Source organism: Copadichromis virginalis, linkage group LG22 (assembly GCF_057382275.1).
Source record: "Copadichromis virginalis isolate Kocher_CV1m ecotype Utaka linkage group LG22, C_Virginalis_male_GT1.1, whole genome shotgun sequence".
NCBI lineage: Eukaryota > Metazoa > Chordata > Actinopteri > Cichliformes > Cichlidae > Copadichromis > Copadichromis virginalis.
In genome coordinates, this window is record NC_140638.1 from 32,839,815 (window position 1) to 32,865,871 (window position 26,057).

General features: G+C 42.1%; 1 protein-coding gene across 3 annotated transcripts in view; it reads right to left on the reverse strand.

Annotated features, from left to right (window-relative positions):
• LOC146683698 (growth factor receptor-bound protein 10-like) overlaps positions 1-26,057 on the reverse strand; it is a 73,105-nt gene that overhangs the window by 17,159 nt on the left and 29,889 nt on the right. For 2 of the 3 annotated variants that reach the window (XM_085447124.1, XM_085447123.1), the window contains exons 3-5: positions 23,217-23,310; positions 13,066-13,303; positions 10,622-10,745 (exon numbers count right to left, since the gene is read on the reverse strand). In XM_085447124.1, the coding sequence (XP_085303250.1) occupies positions 10,622-10,745; positions 13,066-13,303; positions 23,217-23,310 (456 nt within the window). The remainder of the gene's footprint in view (positions 1-10,621; positions 10,746-13,065; positions 13,304-23,216; positions 23,311-26,057) is intronic. The other variant, XM_085447125.1, reaches the window with a different exon arrangement.

The window sequence follows — 26,057 nt, forward strand, 5'->3', positions numbered from 1 at the left end:
TACATGACAGCAGCAAAGGTCATGTTTTCAAAAACAGGTACGAGGCATGAAGTTGCTGTCAGGAGCATTTGCAGAGAGAGGAAAAACAAAAGCTGAGACTACAACAGATGACCAGCTGCAGTTACCTCCATAACCAGGTGCTCTGGTTGGTCCCGTTCACAATATTCTGTCACTCGAACACAAGAAGGTCTTAAAATAAGAAGAAGGATGACGTCCAGGAAAGGCTGGCTGGTCCCTGAGTGTTTAGTTCAGCCCTTTTTGTCCGCAGCAAACGGACGTCAGCGAAACGGACGTTTCCCCTCACATACGAGAATATCTGCACTTGGAAAAGCTTAAAAATCTGCCCCCCCACCCCGACATTTGAACTTTGATGGCGAAACCGTGTGGTGGATTTATACGTGTTGTATATTGTCATTAAAAATGTCACCGCTGGGAGCAGCAAGCGGGCAGAGTTCAAAGTACCTCCCAGTGTTGCGCCATTTTGAACCATTTCAGCCAAAGTGCCCAGACCGACATTTAAGCCGGGTGTATTTTTTTTTTGGCTTCTTCAAGTGTGTTGCTGCACAGACAACCACAGGCCAGCTGCTTCACACCACTCTACGAGCAGATACACACATAGGGACAGATTGCCCTCACAAATATGAGCAAACCACAGAGGCAAAATTATCTTCTAAATCTCAGAAATGGTAGGTGGCTCTTGTGTGTGTTCTCACACGCCCACGTCCCAACATCCTCTGGTCACAGCCGGGGATTCGGCTGCCCTGCACTTCACAGACTGCCAACCAGGGAGCAACTGTTGAAAATTACATGAAACAAGAGAAAAACCTAGTGATGGGCGAAGGGTTGGAAGGTGGTGGGCGGCTGGCGGGCGGCTGGGGGGTTCACGGAAAATTAATTCAGACCAAGGCCCCCGTAGAGCGGGAATACGTAAAAACGCCAAGTAAACGGCAGCCGCGGTGGTCTGGAAACGACACAGAGCGTCAGGAGCAACAGCATGCAGACATGGAGAAAAACTCCCAGCGCAACCAGAAACAACGTCACGGCACTCTTTGCCCCTGCAGAGCCCGAAGACCGCCTCCTCTCTTCCCAGATGCCACAAAGGAGGGGGGGACAAAAACTGCATTTATGACGCATTAGTTTGTTTGAGAAAAGTTTTAAACACACTGACCTGAGGGGGGGGGGGATGCAAACTGGCAACCAGACACGCACACACAAAACTGATGACAGAGACCCATAAAAGAAACAAACACACACACCCACACACACATGCAGAAGTCTCTTACCTCCACAGCCTGTAAGAGGCAACAGTCTGGAGAGCAGGATGGCATTTTCACACTGAGACGCTCTCCAGTGACACACAGGGACAGAGAGAGAGCGAGAGCGAGAGAGAGAGAGAGGGGAGGGGAGGGGAAACAGGAGGCGAGAGGAGAGGAAGTCAGGAAGAGAGAGAGAGAGAGGGAGGGACGGATTGGCAAGGAGAGCGCTAGAGAGGAAAGAGGAAAGAAGGGGGAGGAAGTGACAGAGGAAGGATGAGAGAGGAAGAGAGAGAGAGACAGCCCCCGACTTCTCCAGTCTTCTCGTGCTGGGCAGCATAAAGACTGAGCTGCAAGGAGTGGTCTGAACAGTAGCTCCTCTCCTCCTCCTCCTCCTCTTCCACCACTCCCCTCCCTCCGTTCGTCTCCTCACACAGGATTAACCCAGTGTGGGATTTTTAAAACGGTGAGCTGCTACCTGTCACGTACGCTACCACTCTTATCTTCAGGGTTGCTTTTCAATCCTCTCCTCCAAACCCGACTTCCCAAAAACAAAACACTGTCAGCTCCTTTTACTGATGGCGCCGCACCAGAAGTAGCAGTCCCTGAAACACACCCACACCTCCTCACATGCACGAGGACAGAAAGAACAAGCTCAAACTACTAAGCCAATCACTGAGCAAACACACACACACACACACTGACATTTTCTTTGAGCTGCCTAATGGTTTCAATTTCTAACCCCTCCCTCCCCCTTGTCCTCCCTCCTCTTCCTCTCCTCCTCCTCAGCTGTATGTGAAATACTGTGAGACGGTGTTAGGACCAGAGCAACATGTGTAACGCACAATGACGGCTTCAAGGGTCGCTGAGAAGGCAGCAGGAAGTCTTAAAGGCAAAAAAAAGGAAGAAAAGTTGGGGTGATTCGATCTGAAGCTGCACGGATCACGTGCCGGCTGGGCAAACAGTCTTTGGGGTGGGAATGGAGGGGAGGGCTAGAAATGGAGGGATGGATAGATGGATGGATAGGCGGGTAGGTTGGTCAGCAAATCTGGAGGAAAAAGGAACATGCCGATAACATGTGTGTGTGGGGGGGGGGATAGAAAGAGAAAAGAGCGAGAGCTATGGAGGAATGTCAGTAATGCAATACTGAGTCATAATCAGGCTCATGTGTAGAGCACAGGCCAGCCCAGCTGGCCCCTAATACAGTGTGCACGCCAACTATGAGGTGCATGCGCTCCAGCACAGACACGGGTACAAAGGGGGAAGACAAAATGTAAACTATGAAGACGAGCTCCAGGAGATTTTTTTCCTATACGTTACTGCTCGACGTTTGCTCCAGCCTCATGCTGCAGTTTGGCACTCAGAGTTTACGTTGATTACAGATATTAGAGAATCCCAAATATGATGAGAGAAAAGATTGGAAGAGATAATGAGCTCACTTTTGGAGTCTTCAATTTGTGTTTTTCGACTTTTTTTAGTCGATGTTTTTACTGCCAGGGTCCTTGGAAAGTTTAAAATCCCTTTACCTAGTTTCATGTTTCCATCATGAAACTTAGCTCACCTTGCCGCCCCCCCCCCCTCCACTTCCCTCTCATCTCTCTCCAGGCTGAGGCTGAGGTTACACGCCTGCTGCTGCTTATAGCAACACATAAAGAGGGCCGTGAGCAACAATATACCGGACTGGAAGGTCATGTACAGACACCCGCGTGCACACACACTGCACACATCGGGTCAGAGGTCAAACAAAATAACTTACACCAGGGTCAAACCCACTTGACCAGGAAGTTTATGGGACCTTAAACCACAAGCTAAAAGTGACACACACACACACTTTGAGTTTACTGTGTAAATCCATGCCAGTGCCACTGTGAGAAGATCCACAGGGAGCCTAGTTGAAACTTCTTAACATGTTTTTTTCCATCTTGTAAAAACTTTAAGTGGCACAACTGATAAACTCTGGAAGGCTTTACTGTTTCTTGGCCGTTGTGAGAAATGGAAAATTGCATACATACTGTATATAAATGTGATTCTTGTTGCTCATCAACCATGAAATGTTCAGAATATAGATTCATTCTCCTGTTTTCTGGCACGCAGGACATTTAGTGTAGCCAGCAGTACAATCCATATAAACAGACAAAAGCTGCAAATGCTCACCAGCAGGCAGACTTTCCTAAATATTTTAAATAACATTTACAAACTGTCGGAGGTTTCTTCCTGTTAAAAGGGAGTTTTTCCTTCCCTCTGTCGCCAAGTGGTTGCTGAAAGGGGTTCATCTGATTGTTTAGGTCCTCTCTGCATTATTGTAGTTTCTGTACCACACAATCTGAAGAGCCTTAAGGTGAATGTTGTTGTGATTTGGTGCTATATAAATAAAACTGAATTTAATTGAATATTTTCAAACACTGAAAATGTATTACCAGCAGAAACCAACACCTCCACTGATAGCTGACTATGCAGCCACAGTCAGCTAACACACCCATCACTAATGCCAATTTTTGAATGCTGGCTGCTGGTGACTCCCACCCTGCTCTGTTACAGCGTCATCTGCCTTTCATGTCTGAGTGGTCGGGTTTCAGGCCAGACAGAGCTGATTAGCTCTGCAGACAGGCCAAACTCAATTTTACCTCACTGGAGAGCCATCGCAGAACTTCGTCTAGTGGCTCGTTTCCCTGCGACCCACCACGGACAGGGCACACCGTCTGTCCCACACACACTTGCACGCGCACAAACACACGCACAAACATATATCAGCCAAAAGTTTGATGGATATCTACTGTTCAGTTCGAGGAACTTATCGGGTTTAAAGATCGCTCATGTGGGCACGGTGAAATCAATCCAGTAAGACAGAATGTACAACAAGTTTCTAGCTCCACCACACAGCAAAATATTTTTTTTAAAAAGAGTTAAAAGAGCACATTATGTTTCCATGCAAAGGTCCACATCCCTTCCACACATCTTCTTTCATCTAGTTTGTCTGAGCTCACCATTCTCCAGTTCCACAGCAAAATCAATACCTGCTGCATAGTTTGGTTATGTAGAGGATACAGTCTCACTGATCTTTTTTGATAAAAAAAAAGTCCAAAGAATGTGGGTAAACTCCCTCTTCAGGAATTTGGATTGAGCACATGTTAATATCAGAGCAGCAATCAGATGCCGACAAAGAATTTCTGTCTTCCAAACTGGGAGAAAAGGACCTGAAACAAGCACTGATCTGTACAGCACCCCCAAATGGTCAGAGCAGGAGGATGCAGCTGAGGATGCAGCTGTGGATACAGCTGTTGCTCTGCTTTACGATGAAATCTACGGAGGCTTTGCTGTGACTGCTTTTTCAGCAGAGAACATGCAAAAAGTTCCTGCACCAGAACACCAAGGTCATTTCAGGGAAATATCTCCACAATATTACAACACTAGCAACTACATTTTGAATCCCTTAGAAGACTTTTCATTGTTTCCGTTCATTATTATGATTTCAATGGGAAAACTGAATCTACAGTCTATTATGACAGAAATGACCCATGTAATCCTCAGAAATTACATTCAAGCTTGAGTGAGTATGTGTGTCAGAGTCCTGTAAATCATCATGACACACACACGCACACACACACACACACACGCGCACACACACACACACACACACACACACACACACACACACACACACACACATAACTGTACTGAATCCTATTCAGGTGAGTAACTAAATTAAAATTGATCACAAAGCATGATGATTTATGCGAGACTATGCAGCGACCTCGTGACTATGCAACGAGGAGCTTGTGCATCCTGTCATTACAGGCTGACTTGGGTGAGCAAGCTTTCACTGCCATCTTTACATGCACAGAGACACACACACATGCACCTTATCTGATTGCAGTGGGTCAGCAGACCATTGCGTGCAGAAGTACATCAGCTGACCACAGACAAAGAGGGAGGTAGGAGTACTAAATAGAGACTGAATGACTCAGGGCTTTAGTCTTAAATTAGTTTTTAATAACACAGCTACAGATCACCACATGAATCTGCTTTTAACACTTATGTATAAGAATAACGGCTGCATACAGAACAGCTATTAAATAGCTGCTCACAACAATATTTTGCATTATTTATTTAATAAATGTTTTCAAAACTTGTGTGTACCAGTGAATACTTACATGTTGTACTCACAGTCCTGTGAAAAATGATTCAGCAGGTTTTAGAACCACCTTTAGCCACAAGTGATTGTTTTTTATATGACCTTTTCTCTTATCTTTATCTTCACATTGCTGTGGAGGAATTTTGGTCCACGCTTCTTTACAGATTTGCTTTAGTTCATTGATGTTTGCAGACATTTGCTCAAGGACAACGCCACAGTAGGATGGGACTCAAGAACCAGTTCTTGGGTTAGCCTGAACTGGTTCCCAGTAGTTCAATTCCTTGGAGTTGCTAGGGGAATTGTTAGTCTGCTTGCCTATCGATCCCACTAATCAGTTCTACTTGCCCTCACGCTACAATCAGCTGATTTCAGTTCGTACATCTGAGGTGACAGCGGCGCAGTCTACAGCGTTATGGAGAGTGATGGTAAAGAGCGAAGTGCATCCAGGACAGACACAAATGCATTATGTTGCTAACACAACTTCAGCTTTTTTGCTAACGCTAAGCTAGCCAAGAACCAAGAGTGACGTTAACACGCCGAGTCAACGCCGACCCCGGCCCAGCAGCCACAGCCTGAGCAGTCAGGCTGCAGCCTCTGTTTCTACCTGTTCAAAGTGAAATCACTGTGGAGATCACTTTGAAGTCTTTTTGTGTTGTTGGCTTTGTGTTCATATGTAATACTAAGAGAAAGACCACGTGTGTTCTCATTAGAATAGGGATTTGTGTTGGTGTGTAGGACTCTAGCCTCAGGTTTAAACTGTTAAATGGTAGTTCTAAGACATTGTGTTTCAGCTATTTTACAAAGTAACATGAAAGTAATGTAACAAGTATTATAGCAAGTAATGTAATGCATTACTTCTAAGAAAAGTGTTCGGGGTAATAATTACTTTTTTTGAGTAACGACCACAAAATGATCACAACGAAGAGGGGAAATACCTCCAACATGCACAAAGATTTGACCACAATGCAATCAATAAATCTGCATGAATGTAATGTCTTTGATATGCTGTTTATCAATGGTGGTGACTCTCAAAGCCAATGAGAACCCAGTGAGAATCAATAAGGAATCAATAAGTGATATCAGTAACAGAATCTGAATCCTTAAATTCTTGTTTAATGTTTCAATTAAGGACTCGCCAAAACTAGCCATTACAGTGTGTTTAATTTGCTATGCCCCAATAAGTAACTCTTATTTTAGGATGGTCTAATCTTAAATGACTAAATTAAGCCAACGCAGAGATACAAAGCCATCAGATTTCACCCTCTGAGAAGTTGTTTTGATTTCTGAGTCTGGACCGAAGTGGTGGCAACACTGCTGAAAAATCATCCCTAGAGTCCTGCCGCTGGCACAGCTAAAGACCGTAGACCGCAGCCAAGTATGATTCCTCTTTGTACATAATCAGCTTTAACCTTTGAAATATTTTGCAAGCATCAAACATTTCAATAATGAAACCATGTGCTGAACAACAAACCATGAGAAAAAGGGGTTTTTCACATCCTTTTTTTAAATTAAAACCCTCTTTTCTCTTAAATCTTTCCAGAAGAGGTCAGAGGTCAAGGTCACTGAAAAGGGTTCGGTGTCTTGCTCACTAACTACTTCAAAAGAATGGAGGTTAGCCAACACATGGGGCTTCGGTGCTTTGGTTGAGGCTGAGAGATTGGTCTCTATAACTACCGGGGCTCCCTGCTGTCACTGATGTTCGTAATGCTCTCTCTGGCCACAAATAAAAGCACAAGTTGCATTGCAGCCATGGTCGCGGTGCCAAAGCAAACTCATTTGCCCAGCAATGACAGACAAAACCTGACCAAATCCTTGTGAAAGCCAGGGGAACATGACTGAACTCTATGGTGTAATACGGCAACAACATGCGTGGGAAATGGCCATTATCCAGTCCACTATTGAGCAGAATCAGACCACTGAAAGAAAGTTTCACAAATCTGATGGAGATGCAGCATCATGTTAGTTTTTTATATTTCCAGCCTGCTTATGATTCTACGAGGACACTGCTCTACTTGGCTCACAATGTGAGCAGCATATCGCTTTGAGAAAAACCGAAGCTCAGTGAAGAATGTCCAGATTCCAACTCTACAGCTGGAGGGAGCGAGATCCTCCGATAAACCTTTGCCAATGCAAATACAATGCAAGTATGTCTGCAGACCAACGCACGCATGTGTGACGGTCCCATCTGCATTGTTGTGTAAGTCATACTCAGCACTCCTCAGGCTTAATTAAATTCACCTGATCTGCACACATCAATGCACATATTTGCTCCAGCGCCAGTAAAATTTAAACTCGCTAACTTTCTGTTATCTTAGATACAGTGAAAGCCTGAAAGGCCATGCTGTAGACAGTCTAACCCTAAATTTGCTGAATTTAAGGAATTTGATCAGTGGACGTTTTACTTAATTTGATTTAGAAAAAGCTCATTTTAGAGCATTAGAATCCATTAAAGTGTACAATGTTTCAAAAGGCATGCCCCAAAGCAGCCCAATCAATAGGAGGCTGGTTTAGGAAGATCTTACACAGTCAACAAATTAGTAAATAAGCAGCCCACAGACATGCCTGCAGCTCTGTGAGAGTGTACTCAGGAACGGCAGTGCTTGGAGCTAAATGCTAACATCAGCCTTGCCCTCTCTACTGTGCTCAGCAACAAAGCTAACACAGACATTTAGAAAAATAAGGATTAACGCATTCACCAGTTTGTTTATCGGCATTATGATCAGTATGAAGCACGCTGGTTACAAGTAACAGCAAGTTACATGACTTTTGCAGGTATTTAGTAATGAGCCAAAGTCATATTTGTCTGTACTTAATCAAGTACTGACAAATTTAAACTAAACTGCTCAAATGATTACTTAAGCCCTAGTTAAGTTTACACAAAGATTATTATTAATTATATGTTCTAGAAGGTCAACACCCAAAACAAAAAAGGATCTACAGGCTACACCAAAAGGCTACACCAAAAGCCGCTCTGAGAACCTTCACAGACATACCGCTAGAACTTGTTAGTCAGTTTCAAATAAGATTTTGGAATCCTGACTAGTCCTCATGTGTTTACCTACATGCTAGACGCACAACTGAGGTTTATGGTGTCAGATGACACACGCAAGCTATGACACAGATATTAGAACTATATTAAAATTATTATTTTTTCTTTAACAACTGATTAATTATTTTGAAGAATCATGAATAAAAATAAGTTTTTTCCCCCCATTTTTATATTCATCACATTTGTAATCTCTTTTTCTCAAAGCCAGGTAGCATGGAGGTGAGCAAACGAGCCACGTGTGGCTGTGGAGTTGCTTGACTGAGACCCGTGACTGGACTTGATATAATATCAGTTTTCCTGCATTTCTCTTTCAGGGATTTCAATTTTGTCCATAAAACTTTAGCACTTTGATGATTGGTTGATTAGGACCTCAGTCGATTATGGTTTGGAGACTAACCTGGTAATATGCAGTAATTAGAAAAAAATGTGTATTTCCTGACCAGCTGGTGTGTGGTTGCTGGTTATTAGTCACACCCAAAACTTCCTTGTGATTAATTTGTTTGCTAGCAGAAGGACGGTTTCTGTGTAGGACACCTCTCTGTAACCAGTTTCACACTGACAACAGCCAGCAAACACCCATTCAGGCAGGTCTCTAAGCCTGCATGAATGGGGCTTTAGCAGTTTAGCAAGGAATAGTCCTTCGATGGCGCCAGTTTCCAAAAAGTATTTACAACAAGCGTTAAGAGTGGAGTTAAACCAAATAGCTGGTTGGGAGGATTGAACATGTTGTCAGAAGGCTGCTGCTGTAAACCTCTTGAAAACTGAACTATATCTATTGCTTAGACTCCTACGATTGAAAACATGATTAAAATTGCTTAAAAAAATAATTCTGGACTTTTTTGCAAGCACCAGCTATGAGACCCCAAACCAAAGAGGTAAAAGCCAAAGTCAAGAAGTTGGCTGGCTAAACTCCATGGCCATCCACCCGCCTGACACAGCCATCCCAGTTATTTATTAATGAATCATTGCTGACAATCAGTGGAGATGTTTCTTTACATGGGTGGTGTCCAGTTCCCATGATCCCCATCACCCTCAGCCACACATTTATCAGTCTCACAGCCACCTCCTCTTCTCCTTTGCCAAGCCTCAGCCATTATCTGTATGAATAACTGGACAGAAAACACAAGTTAAAGCCGCGTGAGATAAGAGAAAAATAGAAACGTAACTGCTACTGGCTGGTTATTTGGCTCGCTGAACGAACAAGAACTGTGGACGAAATGAAGATGATCTGGGAAAGAGAAATGAAGCAATGTTTAGTCAGCTCTCACAGACTCGACCGCGCACACAAAAGATCCTTTGTACAAACTGCAAACTTGCTCTCTGACTCCAGACCTTGTGAGTTGATGTCAACGAAATGCAAAAATAATGCTTTGGCTTATCACATGTCTCTGTGCGTGTGTGAACTGAATAATGCCACCTGTGTGTGTATAACTGCGTTAACAACACACAAAAAAAGTGTGCGTTTGTATGTAAAGAAAGCGAGCGAGTGAATAAGCATCTAAAATAACTTTTATTGTTCAGGGTGGGCATCCTGAAAACATCTTTGAGGAGGATGGAACATTCCTGGGACAGGAGGCTCAGCAGGGGGAAGGAAGGGCAAGGCTGTGACACACACACACACACACACACACACACACACACACAGAGACTCTCTCGAAGTGACGCTAGGAGCCGAGGTTGAAGCGTGTGAACCGGAAAAGGGCGCCTGTCTTGCCGGAGCCAGCAGACGGATTCAGAAGGTTCAGAGAGATCCGACCTGCAGATGTTCCCAGCCGTATTCCTGGCTCTGCCACGGGAAGTCTGCACTCTGTCCGCAGCATCCTGGAGACGCGGCTCACCTCGTTCTTCCACAGCAAAACATGTCCGTCACATGTCTGCATGCGTGTGTAAATATGATTGATGATGATTCCACAATAACACACATGTACTGCCAGATAACCCCGGCTGAGTTGTTGTGTAATGGATAAAGGATGTGCGCAGCCAAAGTCAACACATGCTGCTCTGACCCGCACATAACAGGCCAGTCAGCTGGTTTGAAAACACACACTAACACAAATGCAAGATCTAATTAACATGGGCAACAAAAATGTAGCCAATCCCTTGACCACTTGTGCCTCTACCAAATCAGCTGTACCATTCTCAGTGATTGCGTGCTGGTGCACGTGGCGTGTGTGTAGGTGAACTTACATAGTTGTCAGAGGTCTGTATGGGGCTCAGAATAGGGGATCCAGTTAGGCTGCAGAGCTCAGGGAAAGGGTTGGGGATGGCTGGCAGCGAGGCTGGACGCAGCTGGTGCTCTTCCTGCAGGTTCCTGCAGAGGGAGACACACATTCATGACACTGCCTCAGGTTACCAGTGAGAGACTAACACTGGAGGATATATATACACATGATTATGGGTGTCATTTGGGTATAATAAGGAATACAAATCAACATGGTTTCAGCTTAAAAGTTAATCTGAACTCTGACTGGACCACTAAACTTTTTAAAAAGTTTAAATTCTAGCTACTGTAATTTATTCACACAGATTAGCAGAAGCTGTCCCAGGCTCACTCTGTTCAGTGTCACTCTGAATAATGACACTTTCAAACAGGATATTCTGTTAAAGTTCAGAGTCAACAGTGGAGGAAAAGGGCAAGAAGACAGTCGGTGCTCACTGACCACTGGACGGCCTCTGGCCTAGATATTAATCCACTTCTGTCTAAATAAACAACAAGCATTTCTCTTTAAAATAACTTTATCATGCGCAAATGCTCAGACTTGCTGCCAATTATTGCACGTTTCTTTTAAATTGTTGTGTTTCCAAGCTTGCTTTACACTCATTGTGCAAGTATGTTCAACACATTATAACCTTTATTCTGCATGAAGATGGTTAAAATATTAAATTGCATAGACTTATAGCTCTGTCGGGCCTCTTTATTAGATCTGCAGTAATTTATATACAGTAGAGTTTCCATTGCATCGGCCTGACCTACCCCGCTGTCCACTTGCCTCGAAAGCCTGAGGAAGAGAGAGCAGTAGCAAGAACTGCAAGAGCTGCTGACAATAACAATGGAGATGGTCAGAAAAAGCAAAAACAGCTTGAACTGAAGGATCTGGGATGGGGGTGGGTTGCAAAGCACCTTGGACAGGCAGGGATTAATGTAAGCAAGTGACTACCTTTAGCTAATGCTAGTCCTTTAATCTCTTTCAATAGACACATTTGTTATGTGTACTCATTTATAACCTTGTTTACTCTGACTCTGCTTGGATCAGCTCATTTTTGTTTGTGCCATGTGGCCAAAAAGGAAACTGCAGTGCCCTCTGGTGAGTAAAATATGCAACATCAACACTCGTAACATGGTTGAAGGGTGTCGTCTCTTCTTTACGTGTGTAATTTTAACTTATCGGCTGTTATTAACGTCAACGTCGGTCAATTACATTAAACCTCTCATCATCTGTCGGCTTCTAACTATTACATTTGTAATATTTCTAGGTTTGTACATATTTATGTCCCACTCTTTGGAAATTGTGGAAGCAGATACCCTGACGACCCCAAAATACAGTTACAGTAACATTAAAACGCTGGAGAACGCAATAAATATGATTTTTACAGAGTATCGCACTCTCTTGTTTAACACAGCGGTGCAGTGGTCAGCACTGTCTCCTCACAGCAAGCAGGTTCTGGGTATGAATGTCCTGGTCAGCCGGGATGTTTCTCCCATATTCCAAAGACAAGAATCTTAGGTTAACTGGCAATGTGAGGGTGCCAAAGGGCTTAAAGTGAATGAAATAACACGCTGTATGAGTGCAGTTAATCTGTGTAAGTGTTTATTGAGTCTACTCTATCTGAAGGTCTGGTGAGATGGAACTGAAATAGAGTGAGGGAACACTGGAGACAGATCGGTTGCCTGATCACATGGTGCACCTGCCAGATTTGTAAAAACATGAGCAAACTGTGTGGGACAAGCAGTCAGACTGCAGTTTAGATCCCGAAAATGAGAAATGCTCATCATCTCAGTTGAGGGTGTAAGGACGGTGGATGATGTTTGCGCTTCAGACCTTTGATGTCTATGTTGTTGATGTTTTGTTTTTTTAATTTATGACTTATTTTGTTGAACTTCTATTTCATTAGTGCGTAGGTTCACTGACAGTGATTAGAAGCAGTCACTTTTCTTGTATGTATACACATGCTGTGGCCAGGAAAGCTGATTCTGATTAAACCCACAGAGAAGTTCAACACACATCTTAAATGTGGCAACACAAAAAAGCAATATATAATATCACTGCAACTACAGAGTTACCAGAAGTTAATTCATGGTCACACGCTCCCCTTCTGTTCCTGATCATGGCCTTTAATAGTGGCCAGAAAAAAAAAGGTTTCTGCAGAAAACTGATTTCACGGTGAAGCTGACCTTTGACCTTTGGGATATGAAACGTCATCACTCGTCCAAGGTGTTCCTGAGATAGCATGTTTACAAGAATGGCACAGACAGACAGATATATAATAGCAGAGTGTTCTTTTGCTGGCAGTGCTACGTTATCTTTTATTCATATCTTTATTTCTGCAGGTGTAGCAGAGCGATCTTTTTATCTTTATCTTGAACATAAACCAGTGCGATCAATGTAGAGGCCCAGGTTATGAGCATTTACCTGACAGCTTTGATGTGCATGGGTTGAGAGTGTCTCAGCCTTTCTCTGGAGGGGGAAGAAGAGGGCAGGGCTGGGGTGTGGCGACGGCTGTGTCCCAGGTAGGAAGAGTGCACCTGATGGTGGTGGTGAGGGGCGTGGCCGTTGTTTAGAAGAACCGCCGTGTCTGTCTGTGTGGAGTACACACTCTCCATAGAGGAGTTCATGTCATTCACCAGCTGCTCCAGATCCACGTCATCATCTGCGGATGCAGGTGGACAGCGGGATGAGCAAAGGGAGAATGAAATGAGTGACAGTGATGCATTGCATCTACAAGCAGCTGACAGTCATCAAAATCATCCCAGTGTAGTTTAACACTACAGCAACCAACGTTAGTGATGAAGAAAACACAGCTGTGGAATCACAAGCAGGACAGTAAAGAAAAGAAAGGGTGACAATGCTGCAGCGCCCCCTGCTGGGTGGCAGGACTACAACCTAAAATAGAAATTTAAAAAAGTTATTTTTCACATTCTATTACAAACATTTTTATTTTATTTTTTTTTTTTTGCCATATTTCTTTTATTTTTAACCTATATTTGACAACAGCATAATAAAACTGGAAATTCTGCCATCCTAATATTTTTAGTGGCCCTCATATGGTCACCACCAGTGTTGGTCAAGTTACTTGAAAAAGTAATCAGTAACTAATTACTGATTACTTCCCCAAAAAAGTAATCCCGTTACTTTACTGATTACTTATTTTCAAAAGAAAGTAATTACTTAGTTACTTAGTTACTTTTTTAAAACACGATTTACAACCTGAAGAGGTGATAAAGCGATAGATCTTTCAGCCCAATTCTACATTTTCTGCATAATCCATCATACAAAATGTAATCAAATGGAAAAGTCTCTTTTTTTTAACTTGTTTTATCAGTTTTAATCTTTTAACTTTATGCATCAAGCAAAAATTTAATTATATGCAACATTCTCTGACTTGAATAAATTAGTTTAACATTTAAACCTATTTTCTGCACATTCCAGCACATAAAATAAAATATTTTTTGTGTTTACACTCAGTCTTTCAAATAGATGCAAGTAAAACACAGCAGAAAATAAATAAAGTCAAAGACTCAGCGGTCCTGTTGCTCTATTTTCACCTGTAAAGCAGGAGCAGGGTAGGCGGAGGGTTACCCTGGTGCAGGTGTGCCGCGGTCAGTTGAAGAATCCGCGAGTTTCTCTGTGAGTTTCCCATTACGTCGTAGCTACTCGGTGCTTGTTGGAAGTTTAGGGGTTTTTTTCGCTGTAAAAAGAAGTTTTCTTCCCACGCACAGCGGACACTAATGTTTTTGTCACTTTTTATGGAGTCAAACTCAAAGTAAGGTCAGTACTTCCACGCTTTAAACGCTGCACGCTCATACTCTCTCCCACAATCGATATGTGGATTGTTGATCTGCACACAGCTGTTGTCACTAACAGCGCACTCGCTTACGTCACTGTCATGAGACATTCTCGCAAAAAAAAAATCACGGTTTTAGTAACGCAGTAACGCAGCGTTCCTACGGGAAAGTAACGGTAATCTAATTACCGTTTTTGCAATAGTAATCCCTTACTTTACTCGTTACTTGAAAAAAGTAATCGGATTACGCGTTACTGCCCATCTCTGGCCACCACTATGAAAAAATTCTGGAGGCATCCCTGCCGAGTACCTCAGGTAAACTTTTACCAGCAAGAGGAAAGGTAGCCAAGGAGTTAGAAGTTTCATCAAACAGAATCCCGATGCAAGAATGCTTCCGGAGGACGAGAATTGCCAACTTATACTTTCAACTCACATGCCCAACTAACCCTATTAAAACATGTTCCCACACCTATCTACACAGTTTTCCCGCCTTGGCAGGCTCAGCAGTTGAAATAAAAGACTCATTATAAGATGTAAAAAAAAGAAAGAAAAAAAAGAGGAACCAATAAAGTCTGATTAGAGAGACAATTGTGTCAGTGAACCTTTTCTTTATCTATGTCTGCAATTAAACACAGACTGGGCACTAGTTTTACTTTGAGCAAACAGCTCATAACCTTTGTATCATGTCTACAGTACATACTGAGACAATGACACTGAAACCTCAATGGCACTTTGATAGAGCAGCAATTTAAGCAATAAAAATATTGCCAGAAAAACATCACGGCCCTGAATTATCAAGCATGGCAGCAGACAGAGAGAGTGAGAGAAAGCACAGCCCTGATGTGAAGTATCATTCTTCCTTGTGTTGGATTCCTCTTTGGCTTGGATTTCATTCAATTCCTGTGTAGTACACCACCTCCCTGGCTTGCCTTTGGCCTAACTGTGTGTAAACTGTCATTCAAGGGGCTGACAAGCCTTCCTGGCAGCCAGCAGCAGTTTCGAACCAGCACTCGCCCACAGACCAAACGACTAACCAAAGCAAACCAGAGTGAATGGGCCCCTGGTCGTGCAGGTCAGATGTCGATGCCGATCTTTTACCGTAAACTGTTATTAATTAGCTAAAGCCAGGCCCGGATTTGCAAGCCCCACTTTGGGCTTCCCTCAAGGCTTTGATGCTGTTCATGTGGTGCTATCTGATGATGAATTGGTTCACTTCTTGCAGCACTCTATAATGCAAAATGAAATGCCCTCTGGGGACAGATGGAGATAATCCTGTGTATGGCAGTCATTACTAACAGTTTTCCAACCTCGCAGCAATAGATTTTTCTACTCTTAACTTTCTAAAAAGTAAATGTGCACTGTCAGCTTGTGGGGGAAAAGCCTGCTAGCGGGAGAGAAATCTCTCTAGTGAATCAACTTTTACATAAGCTCTGTTAAACGTCCTCACAACTGTGGTCTCAATGTGTTTCGCTATGTGTGTGTATGTGTGTCTAAAGGCCTTTGGTCCTCCGTGAGTCCCACCCCAACACCACACACAGAATTCTTGACATTCCTCTCAGACGAAATTACAGCACTCTGGGAACGTTAACCAGGCCTTTTCATGACACATGGTGGCCAAATGACTGGGACAAAGTAGGACATCAAAACAGACACACAGGAATGTATGTGCACTCTGCAGTGCTGATGTACATGTGCATCTAATTAAAGAGGAGAAATTTAAAAGGAAACGCAGCAGTGCACCGAATGTACACAAACACTGTGAACATCCACAGTGAGAGCAGGGGGGAAAAGCTGCTGCACCAAAAACAACAGGAGTCGCTCATCTTAGGTTATAAGGAGTTATGCATGTCACGCGCACACACAAACACAGAGCACAGTCTGGGACATTGGGTCATGTGATGCTGGGGTTCATGAGTGGGACATGGTTGCTTGGGTGGGGTGGGGGCTGTGTGTGCAAAAGATGTTCTAGGAAAAGAACAAGACCACGCAGGAGGAGAGACAGTCATGGCTGTTATATAAAGATGTAACATAATGTGGACTCATGATCTGTAAAAGCGAGAGGTGTTGTCATTCGTCTCATTACTAATGCCTGTGTTTTTCCTTCCATAGCATAATAAAAGTTATGCTACTTTGTGATTTTTAGTAAAAGTTGCGTCCTTAAGAAGCAGGACAAGTCCAGCCAAGACCTGACAGATACATCTGGCCCTTCAGTTAATTCATTTATTATTCCCTGGAGCCTCATCAGAAATGGTCTCAGTGGACGGATGGCTTTAAAGAAACCATTGCTTGGGAAGCAAAATGGGGAGAAAAGTCTGAGGTATAACAAACGGTGAGTGTTCATATCCATCTATGAAACATAGTGGAGGCTCTGTCATGGTTTGGGGCGACATTTTATATTGAATGCAACACGATGATGAAACGATGAACACAGAAAAGTACCATCAGATCTCGACACAGATTTTTTTTGTCTGATTAGCAAAGCCTTCACTGCCAGTGCAGTAAATGCACACTTGGATAGAAAAACACACAATACCAATGTATCAACCCATAGGTTGGTCTCACAAGCCTAAACCACAACATTACTGAAGCAGTGTGGGTTCATCTAGACAGAAAACAGAACAAAAGGCAGCCAACATCCAAAAAAGAGCTTTGGAAGTCCTTCAAGAAGTCTGAAGAACTATTCCAGAAGACTACTTAAAGAAATTACAAGAGAGTTCAGCCTTTGTTGAAGAATAAACGTAGTAATAACAAATATTGACTTTAAAGCTAAGAAATGTACAAACTCTGTTTTCATCTTATATGCTGTATTTCCATCTGTTTACATGCGTTTCTCTAAATGGCTGCAGCTACTTCCCATTTTACTAGCAAAATACAAAGAAATGAGGGTGGCTCAAGACTTTTGCACAGTGTTGTACGTTTGGTAGGATGCTAAAACTTAACATTTAGTCTATTTTTCTCTCAACTGCTAATGTGCATCAATGCAATGGCAAACAACACTTGCAATAATATTTAAAGTTGCTCACAGGAAGATTCTTCATCATCCTAATTATTGTGAGTTTGAAAGGTTTTGTTCTTGCTGCTAAAAGAGAACTTTTACAAAAAAAAAGTATCCCAGTGCCACTTTAAGAGGATAATGATGGTATCATTGGCATTCCTCCCCCTCCCCCTGTGGCTTGGCCCACACGGCGCTGCTGGCTATGGACAGGGAACCCAGAGGACATATAGAATGAAAATGTCTTCTCCGTCTCCTCCGCTAACTATAACTTGGAATGTAGATGACTCGCTCCAGCCGTCTGGCTAGCATCTGATGACAAAACCTACCATACAAACGTGGCCAGTTCAGTCCTGTAAGATCCCAAAATATACTGAATGAGTGCTCTCTGTCCCTGGCCACGACAACCTGCAATCATCGATCTCTGACAGCAGTCTAGAGGTCAGCGAAGAGAGCTGAATGTTCAGATTTTCAAGGGCAAAGCGCAACGGAGTTCTTTTTATGCAACAAAAACACAGGGGTTATATTTAGCATCCTTTTTGCGTTGGTACTTTCTCAGTAGGTTTTTCTTGCTGCTGCTGTTTTTTATTTGAAAAGGATTTATGTTGTCAGTGCATTTACATTTTGCATTGTTGGAGGCACAAACACTCTCAAAGTTACTTTAGTGTGTAACTACAGGTGCATAAAATGAATGATTTTCTATCGTGACAATGAGTGTTACTGCTGTGAAAGCCTCAAGCTATCTGCAGAAATCTGCTTATTACTCAGCTGCAGGACCGGAGGACAGCACATAAATCAGATAAAATTATGAACAAAATATTAAATCTACTGTTAATTGGTGGGCTTACATGCAGATGACAACATGTCATCAGATTGTAAGAAAAAAACCCCACATCTAGCATAAATGAAGGGCATGTAATCTGAGCCAGTCATGATCTAAAAATACAGCACATCCATCAGTGAGGCTGAGGTAAGGTTCAGCTACCAACCAAAGCCAGAATGAAACTGGAGATGGGTGACTTTGACTCTTGCCTTTTCAGTGAAGTGAAGTGTTGTCCTGCACAACATTTTATCAGATAAACTATATACAGTCCTTTAATAAACTAAGTACATCCCTACTGCCCCCAAGGAAAAGAGGGGAAGTAGCAGCCAAGTGTTGCTAACCTGATTACTGAACATCATTCCCCATTAATCACCATCGCTACTTTTAAGATTAGGCTTAAAACTTTCCTTTTTGCTAAAGCATATAGTTAGGGCTGGACCAGGTGACCCTGAATTACCAAACGACTCACGGACCGGTACCGATCCGAGGCCTGGGGGTTGGGGACCGCTGATTAAGAGGACCCGAAGGAAGCTCGGAAAGCTAAGCAGAAGTTATTTGGAGAGGAGAGTGACTGCCGTTGGTTGAAAAGAGAGGTAAAAAAACTTCAGTGGTGTGGAAACATTATGGGTTCGCGGAGTCAGACATGGATCAAATAGACATAGTGTGTAAACTTTGCTACGGTGTCGTAGCTGCACCACAGAGCAACACTGCAAAGTTCACTAAACATAGATGTTTACATTTTTCATTTATTTTTTATATTGCAAACATTTGCACTGTTATCAGTATTTGCACACTATTTTAGATTATTTTTTGACAATCTTTAAAGTCATTATTCAACACATTGTTATTGTTAAATAAATATCGTCAAATAATCGAGATCTCAATTTCAGTGAAAATAATCGTGATTATCATTTTTGCCATAATCGAGCAGCCCTACCCTGAATCCTCCCTTAGTTATGCTGCAATAGGCGTAGGCTACTGGGGGACTCCCATGATGCACTGAGTTTTTCCTTTTCAGTTAACAGACCTCTCTGCATTAAATCGTACTTGTTATTAATCTCTGGCTCTCTTCCACAGCATGTCTTTATCCTGTCTTCCTTCTCTCTCCTCAGCTGGTTTACAGCAGATGGCCCCGCCCCTCCCTGAGCCTGGTTTCTTCCTGTTAAAAGGGAGTTTTTTCTTCCCACTGTCGCCAAAGTGCTTGCTCATAGTTGCTCATTGATTGTTGGGTTTTTCTCTGTATGTATTATTGTAGGCTCTACCTTACAATATAAAACGCCTTGAGGCGACTGTTGTTGTGATTTGGTGCTAGACTTCATTTGGCATGTTAAATGTTAAATTTTATGATTAAAGTACAATTAGAGGAAGACTAAACAAGTATAATTTATTTGGAAGGGATTCCAGGAGAAAACCTCTTCTCTCTAAAGAGAACATGGCAGCACAGCTTGCGTTTGCATGCTTTCATCTGAACAAACCACGACTTCTAGAACCATATTTGGAATAACACCGGATAGAGAGCATACAGCACAAATACCTCATACCAAACTGTCAAGCACGGTAGTGGAAGTGTGATGATTTGGGTTTGTTTGGCACCTACAGACCTGGACACATCCTCTTTATACCAAAGTATTCTAGTGACAAATGTGAGGCTATCTGACTGTCAGCTAAAGCTGGCTGGAAACTGGAACCTACAGCAGAATAGTGGTGGGACCTCAAGAGAACTGTGCACAAACGAATGCCTGCAAACCTCAGTGAATTGATGCAAAGTTGGAATGATAATGTAAGAGACTGATAGTCTCTAGCAAGTCTTACGGAAAATGATTATTAAGTTATTACTACTAAAGGTGCTTCTGCAAGCTTCTAAATCATGTACTTAGTTTTTCTAGTACTACATAGAGCCCTGTGAATTATATAGACAGATATCAAGAGAGGTAAGTACACTGCTGAAAATACAAAGAAACATTTTTATATGTATAGCATCAAATTAGTTAAACTTCTGGGACACTGATTCGGTCAGTCAAGTGGCAGAGGGAGTCGTTAATCAGTTTCAGTGGTTTTAAATCAGGAATAGTTTTACAGGTGGAGGCCACTGACATTTTTTCCCTCCACATCTTTTCTGGCTGGTTTTCAGTAGTTTTGTATTTAGCTACGGTCAGCGTCATTACTGGTAGCATGAGGCGATACGTGGAGCGTAGAGAGGATGCACAGGTAGCCCAGCTTGTCCAAAATGGCACATCAACACGTACCATTGCCAGAAGTTTGCTGTATCTCCGAGTACAGTCTCAAGAGCATGGAGGAGATTCCAGGAGACAAGCAGTTACTCTGGGAGAAGTGGACAGGGCCGTCAAAGGCCCTTAAACTATCAGGAGGACTGCTATCTGTTTCTTTTTGGAAGGAGGAACAGGATAAGCACTGCGAGAGCTACAGAATGACCTCCAGCAGGTCACTGGTGTGACTGTCTCTGACCAAACAACCAGAAACTGACTTCATGAGGGTGACCTGAGAATCCTAGTGGACCCTGTGCTCACTGCCCAGCACCGAGGAGCTTGATTGATTTGCCATAGAATACCAGAATAGGCACTGTGTACTTTTCACTGTTTAGAACAGGTTCACCCTGTGTAAACAAACCAATTTGTTTGAACAGTCTATTATTTTGTGTACAAAATATATGATCATATATTACATAACTGAGGGGCTGACTATTTATCTGCATGTTATCAGCTGGGTTTGGGAAATGGATGCATATACTGATTATTGGCCATGTCCATAAATTTTTGCAGGCTAGTTTTGCTTTATTTTTATTGTTGTACTTGAGAATTCAACTTGGTAAATGTTTAACTTAAAAAACAAAACAGAGAAAAGCTCCAGAAACTAGAAGCATCATTTCAATGGTTCCTTGTGGAGACTTGTTCCTTGTTGGTTTGTTGAGTTACTATAAAAAGTTGTGCACAGACTGAGAGATTCTTGCGTCTATTGTGCCAATGCATTTACATTTGCATGATCTTGACCCCATATTTAGTTGTAGCAGTTACACTTTACAAGCTATCACTAACAGCAAGAAAAGATTCTGGAAGTGCTGTTTTACTGTCTAGTGTGTGATAGTGGCAAACGGCTGATCACTCCAGTGGCGTCACTGCCTGAATAGAGTATGAACCTGCTGACCTCCTACTATCTACAACCCTGACCCACAGACCTATGGCTTACTTTCTATGAACTCCCTTCTGCCCTGAACTGTTTGACCTATAGACCTATGTAAGCACCCATTCACTTATTGTGAAACCATGTTTACAATACACGAGCATGACCAACAAGCAGCAGAAGTGAAGCCAGTCCAATAAATCACCAAACCAAAAGAAAAAAAAAAGCTAATCCACAGGATAACCACTAGCCAAGAATTCCCAAGATTTTCCTGGAAGTGTGAATGAAATTCTGGAAATATAATGGGGGCAGATTTAATACTGAGGCACTGTGGGGAAGGGAAGAGTTCAAAATAGTGCCGAGCAGCGGTAGAGGGAGGGGTCCAAATTACTACCATATCCCAGCCAAACTCCAGTTTCCAGCAATGGCGGCCGCTACTAAGTTTTAAAATTACTCATGCTAATCTTTCTGGGTCACAAAATAAACTTTTAACATATTTTCAGGCGAGAAAGTAGTTGTGTAAACATCAAATATCTGCTCGGTTTATCAAGATATCCCATATTTGCAAAAGTGCTTCGACGTTTTCAGAGGCGTCTGCTACCCACCAGCTCGACAGCTAGCCGGGAGCTCGAGGGTTACTGATGCGGCCGAGAACGGCACAACTCCCGGCACATCATTTTCAGATCACCGCGGAGTTTCGCTGCTCGGGTTAAACGTAATATATAAGTCACTTAGACAACCTAAAAATGTTATTGTTGGGCTTTTTTCAGTGTTTTGTTTGTTCGTGAGTAAATCGGTTTGGCTGAGATTAAAGTTATTAGATTAGATAAAATAAAACTTTATTAATCCCCCGGGTGGGTTCCTCCTTGGTTTTCACACAGCTGACTAAACGTCAAACAGAAAACTTATTAAACAGAAGTATGAGACAGTCGAGAATTTACACCAGTGTCTGGTTATATTTTAGATAGCAAGAAGCAGACGGCCGAGTTTATTAAACTCCACCGAGACAGCGGTGACGCTAATCAGAACTAGCCTTCTGATTAGCTAATCAGAAGGCTAGACCGTCCAATTTCACGCCTTTAAATTTTAAAGGCGTGTGTGTGTGTGTGTTTATACAATTGCTATTATGTTTGCACTTTATGTGTAATGTTACTGACTGCAGAGATCAGTAAGCTGTGTGTATTTTTTATTTATTAGTTTTATTTATTTAATATTATTTTTTAATTGAATGACTGTCTAGTAGTTCACAGATGTCGAAAAACTGAGTGTGGTAAAGCCACTGATTTTTTTTATGTATATTTCTGCAATCTGCACATTGTACTGACTTTCATTTTAATGTTTACACCAGGGTTCCTTGTCACCACTTTATGCTCAGATGTTTGTAAGCTAAAAATAAACTATTGTGTATGTTCAAATATACTGTTGTGATTGAAGAAGTTAAATAAAAATGTCAGTCATCAATTCATGCATCACCTCATGTCATCATAACAGAGGTCTGTCTTCCAGGAAAGAACAGTTTAAAATTAATGTAATATAGTATTGGCCATACTATATGATGTATTGCTTGTCTTTGTTTAATAATACAGAAGACAAAGACCTTAAAAAATAATCGCATATCGCATCGCAATCGCAATATTGGGGCAAAAAATCGCAATTAGATTATTTTCCATAATCGTTCAGCCCTAGATGGAAGGATTTCATTAATCACTCAGGACATACCAGAAAAGACCAATGGTAATAACCAGTTATTATAATCCAACCTAAATGTTCCAATTTTTTTTAATAAATCCAACATAGGTTCAAGAAGGAGAAGAGAGAAGAGTTACCATGGTGATGTGGCAAATTCTGACTGGCTGAGCGCTGAAAGCCAGGAACAATAAGCTCGTCAGGCCTGCGAGTGGAAGTGCGGTCCATCCTTTCCTGTCCCAAAAAAAAAGTAAAGGACATAAAAAAACATTTAAAAAAAGAACAATTTTGAGCACGTGGTTAAAAAAAGCCTCATGCAATGTGTTTAAGATGTCAGATATTTTAGTAAAACGGGAAGACAGCGTGTCATTTTCACAGAGTTCAAATGGTCGGGCAAAGGGTGGGTTCAGGCCTCGGCTGTCGAGGAATGCCAAGTCAGGCATTCAGAGCCCGGTGACACTTTGTCACTTTGGCTTTCTGACCCCTCTGACCTTTCCTTTATGCACACTCTCTCCCTGTATCAGGTATACTGAGCTTTATTTTAAACTTGTGAAACTCACTAATTAACTAAACCTTGATGTATTTCATGAAAAAAAAGATTATCAATCAATTCAATAATTTTTAGAAGAAAAAAAATCCACCCAAAAAAACCCACCAGTCCCAGCCCACTTATACAATTTCACACGTCTGAAGATACACGCACACATCCTGCCAAGTTCTTCACACATTGTCTAATTTGAAGCAGCCTCAAGGCAAGAAAGCTGCAGAGGAGAAAGAGAGGGAAAAAAGCCAATGAAATTTTCAATCTTCTCTTTTCCAGGAAAAAGAAGAACGCGGAAGCGTTGCTTCCAGGAACTGCTCGTGGCCAGAGGTCTCAGTCCACATGCATGCACATACACACACACTCGCAGCTCCCCTCGGTGCTTCGAAAACATCCATAAATGCCCAGAGTAAGATTTATAGCTCTGAGAAGCAGCATCAGCCAAAAGCTTTCCAAGGAAGGCAACTTGGCTGCAGGGCCTATGGGCTGAAAGAGAAAGTCTGCAGGCCAGGCTATAGCTAAGACTGAGGCACAATAACTTACAAGCTGCTAAACACCCATAAATATATACACACATATATATCAAATACATACATACTGCACAACACCAGGCATTACTCCAAATCTACAGAAAGTGAGACTTTTACCAAATTAACTGAGATGACCTTTTATTTGCATCTTAACTACTAGCAGATCTACTTGTGGCTCTTTCTTTAAAACCTTCCAAAACAAATAGTCTAGTGGTAAGCTAGGCTACGTTAGCACAACGAGAGTAAAACCTTCCATGATTATGTGGATATCCACCTCAATTTTTATATATATCTTAAGAAAACATTATGAAAATATTATTTAATATCCTTTAAATACACCGGTAGGTAAGTTTTCAGCCAGACCACCTCTTTAATCCAGTGCTCAGTGTTTGTGCTAAGCTAAGTGCTAGCTGTAACCCCTTTTAATGGACCTAATCTTAATTTTCACACCAAACCCTGAACACAAAAGCAAATCAGGGATGCTACTCCTTTAAGTCAGATGGAAAAACTTTATCACCACACCTATAAAGACAGAATATCTCCATAAACAGCAAAACCTGATACCTAAAGCTAAAATGAAAAGCTGGAAAAAGTACGCAGAGAATTTATAAGTGAATGTTTTTAATCTGATGATATCAAGTGATCAAGTGATTTACTCACTGCAATCATACTAATCAATCTTCTCTCGGCACTGTTCAGAGTCTGGGCTTTCCCAGGCACAAGGGTATACACTGTTTGGAATTGGAGGCAGGACGATGTTCCAGGTCTTTAAAGAGCTATCAGTAGCAGCAGTGTTAACATATAGCTACAAGCAAACGTAGGGAAAATTACCCTTTCCTTTGCAGCGCTCTTGCAGTAAAAGGGTCAGCTTTAATGGCCACATTCCCCATAAAAAACTCACCTGGAACTCTAAATCGAGTAGTGATGCTACATCAGCCGTCACCTGGGTGGTTATATGAGTAGAAAAAGCCAATTTTGAAAGACATGAACCTGTTTCTTAGAAAGAGGCACTGATTTCCTGCTAAAATCATTTACCAGATGTGGACTGTTTTGCACAATAGTTATAGCAAACAAAACAGCATTCTTCATATAACTAGTCTTAAGGGCATACTGAGTGGCACAGTACATGAAGGGAGGCTTTCTTCTTGTAGTTTTACGGCTTGTGAGCCATTCCTGCAGTCGTGTGTTTTCTGTTTCACAACACACAGCATCGTTTAACAAATCTCATTTACACTGAATTACTTTGAATGTTCATCTTAGTATTTTTCCATAGAAGTTTATTACAGTTACAGAGCCTTTTTAGCATTGTGGCTTTGCATTTATGGGCAAGCATAAGTCTGATCAGGGGGCACGGAGGACCAAAGGTTATTAATACAGTACTGTGCAAAAGTCTTGGTGTAACTGCTTTCCTTCTTCAACACAGTCTGAACCCTCTTAGGGAAGCTTTCTTGTCTTCTTTAACTAGTCTTCAGGAATAGTTCTTCATGAAGGACATTTAAATCTTTCCTTTAGATCTTGCCTGCCTTTTGTTCTGTTTTCTGTCCAGATGAGCCGACACTGCTTCAGTAATGTTGAGATTTGGGCTAGTCCATGACTGATACTGGTCCTCTGTGTGTGTGTTTTTCTATCCCGGTATGCTTTTACTACATTAGCAGTGTGTTTGGGATCATTGTCTTTTTGAAAAATAAAGCTGCTGACAGATGGTTTTGCATATTACCTTTCTGCGTTTATAATTGCACTAAGTTGGCTAACATCCTCAACACAGCTGACCTAAATGCAGCCCCCAATTCATTACTGTGCCTCCACCGTGTTTAACACATAACTTTTCTCCCCACTGATAGCCACCAAAATCATTTCTGATGAGATTTTGGTGAACAGCTGCTACGTTGTCTGAGTGAGATACCTTTTTA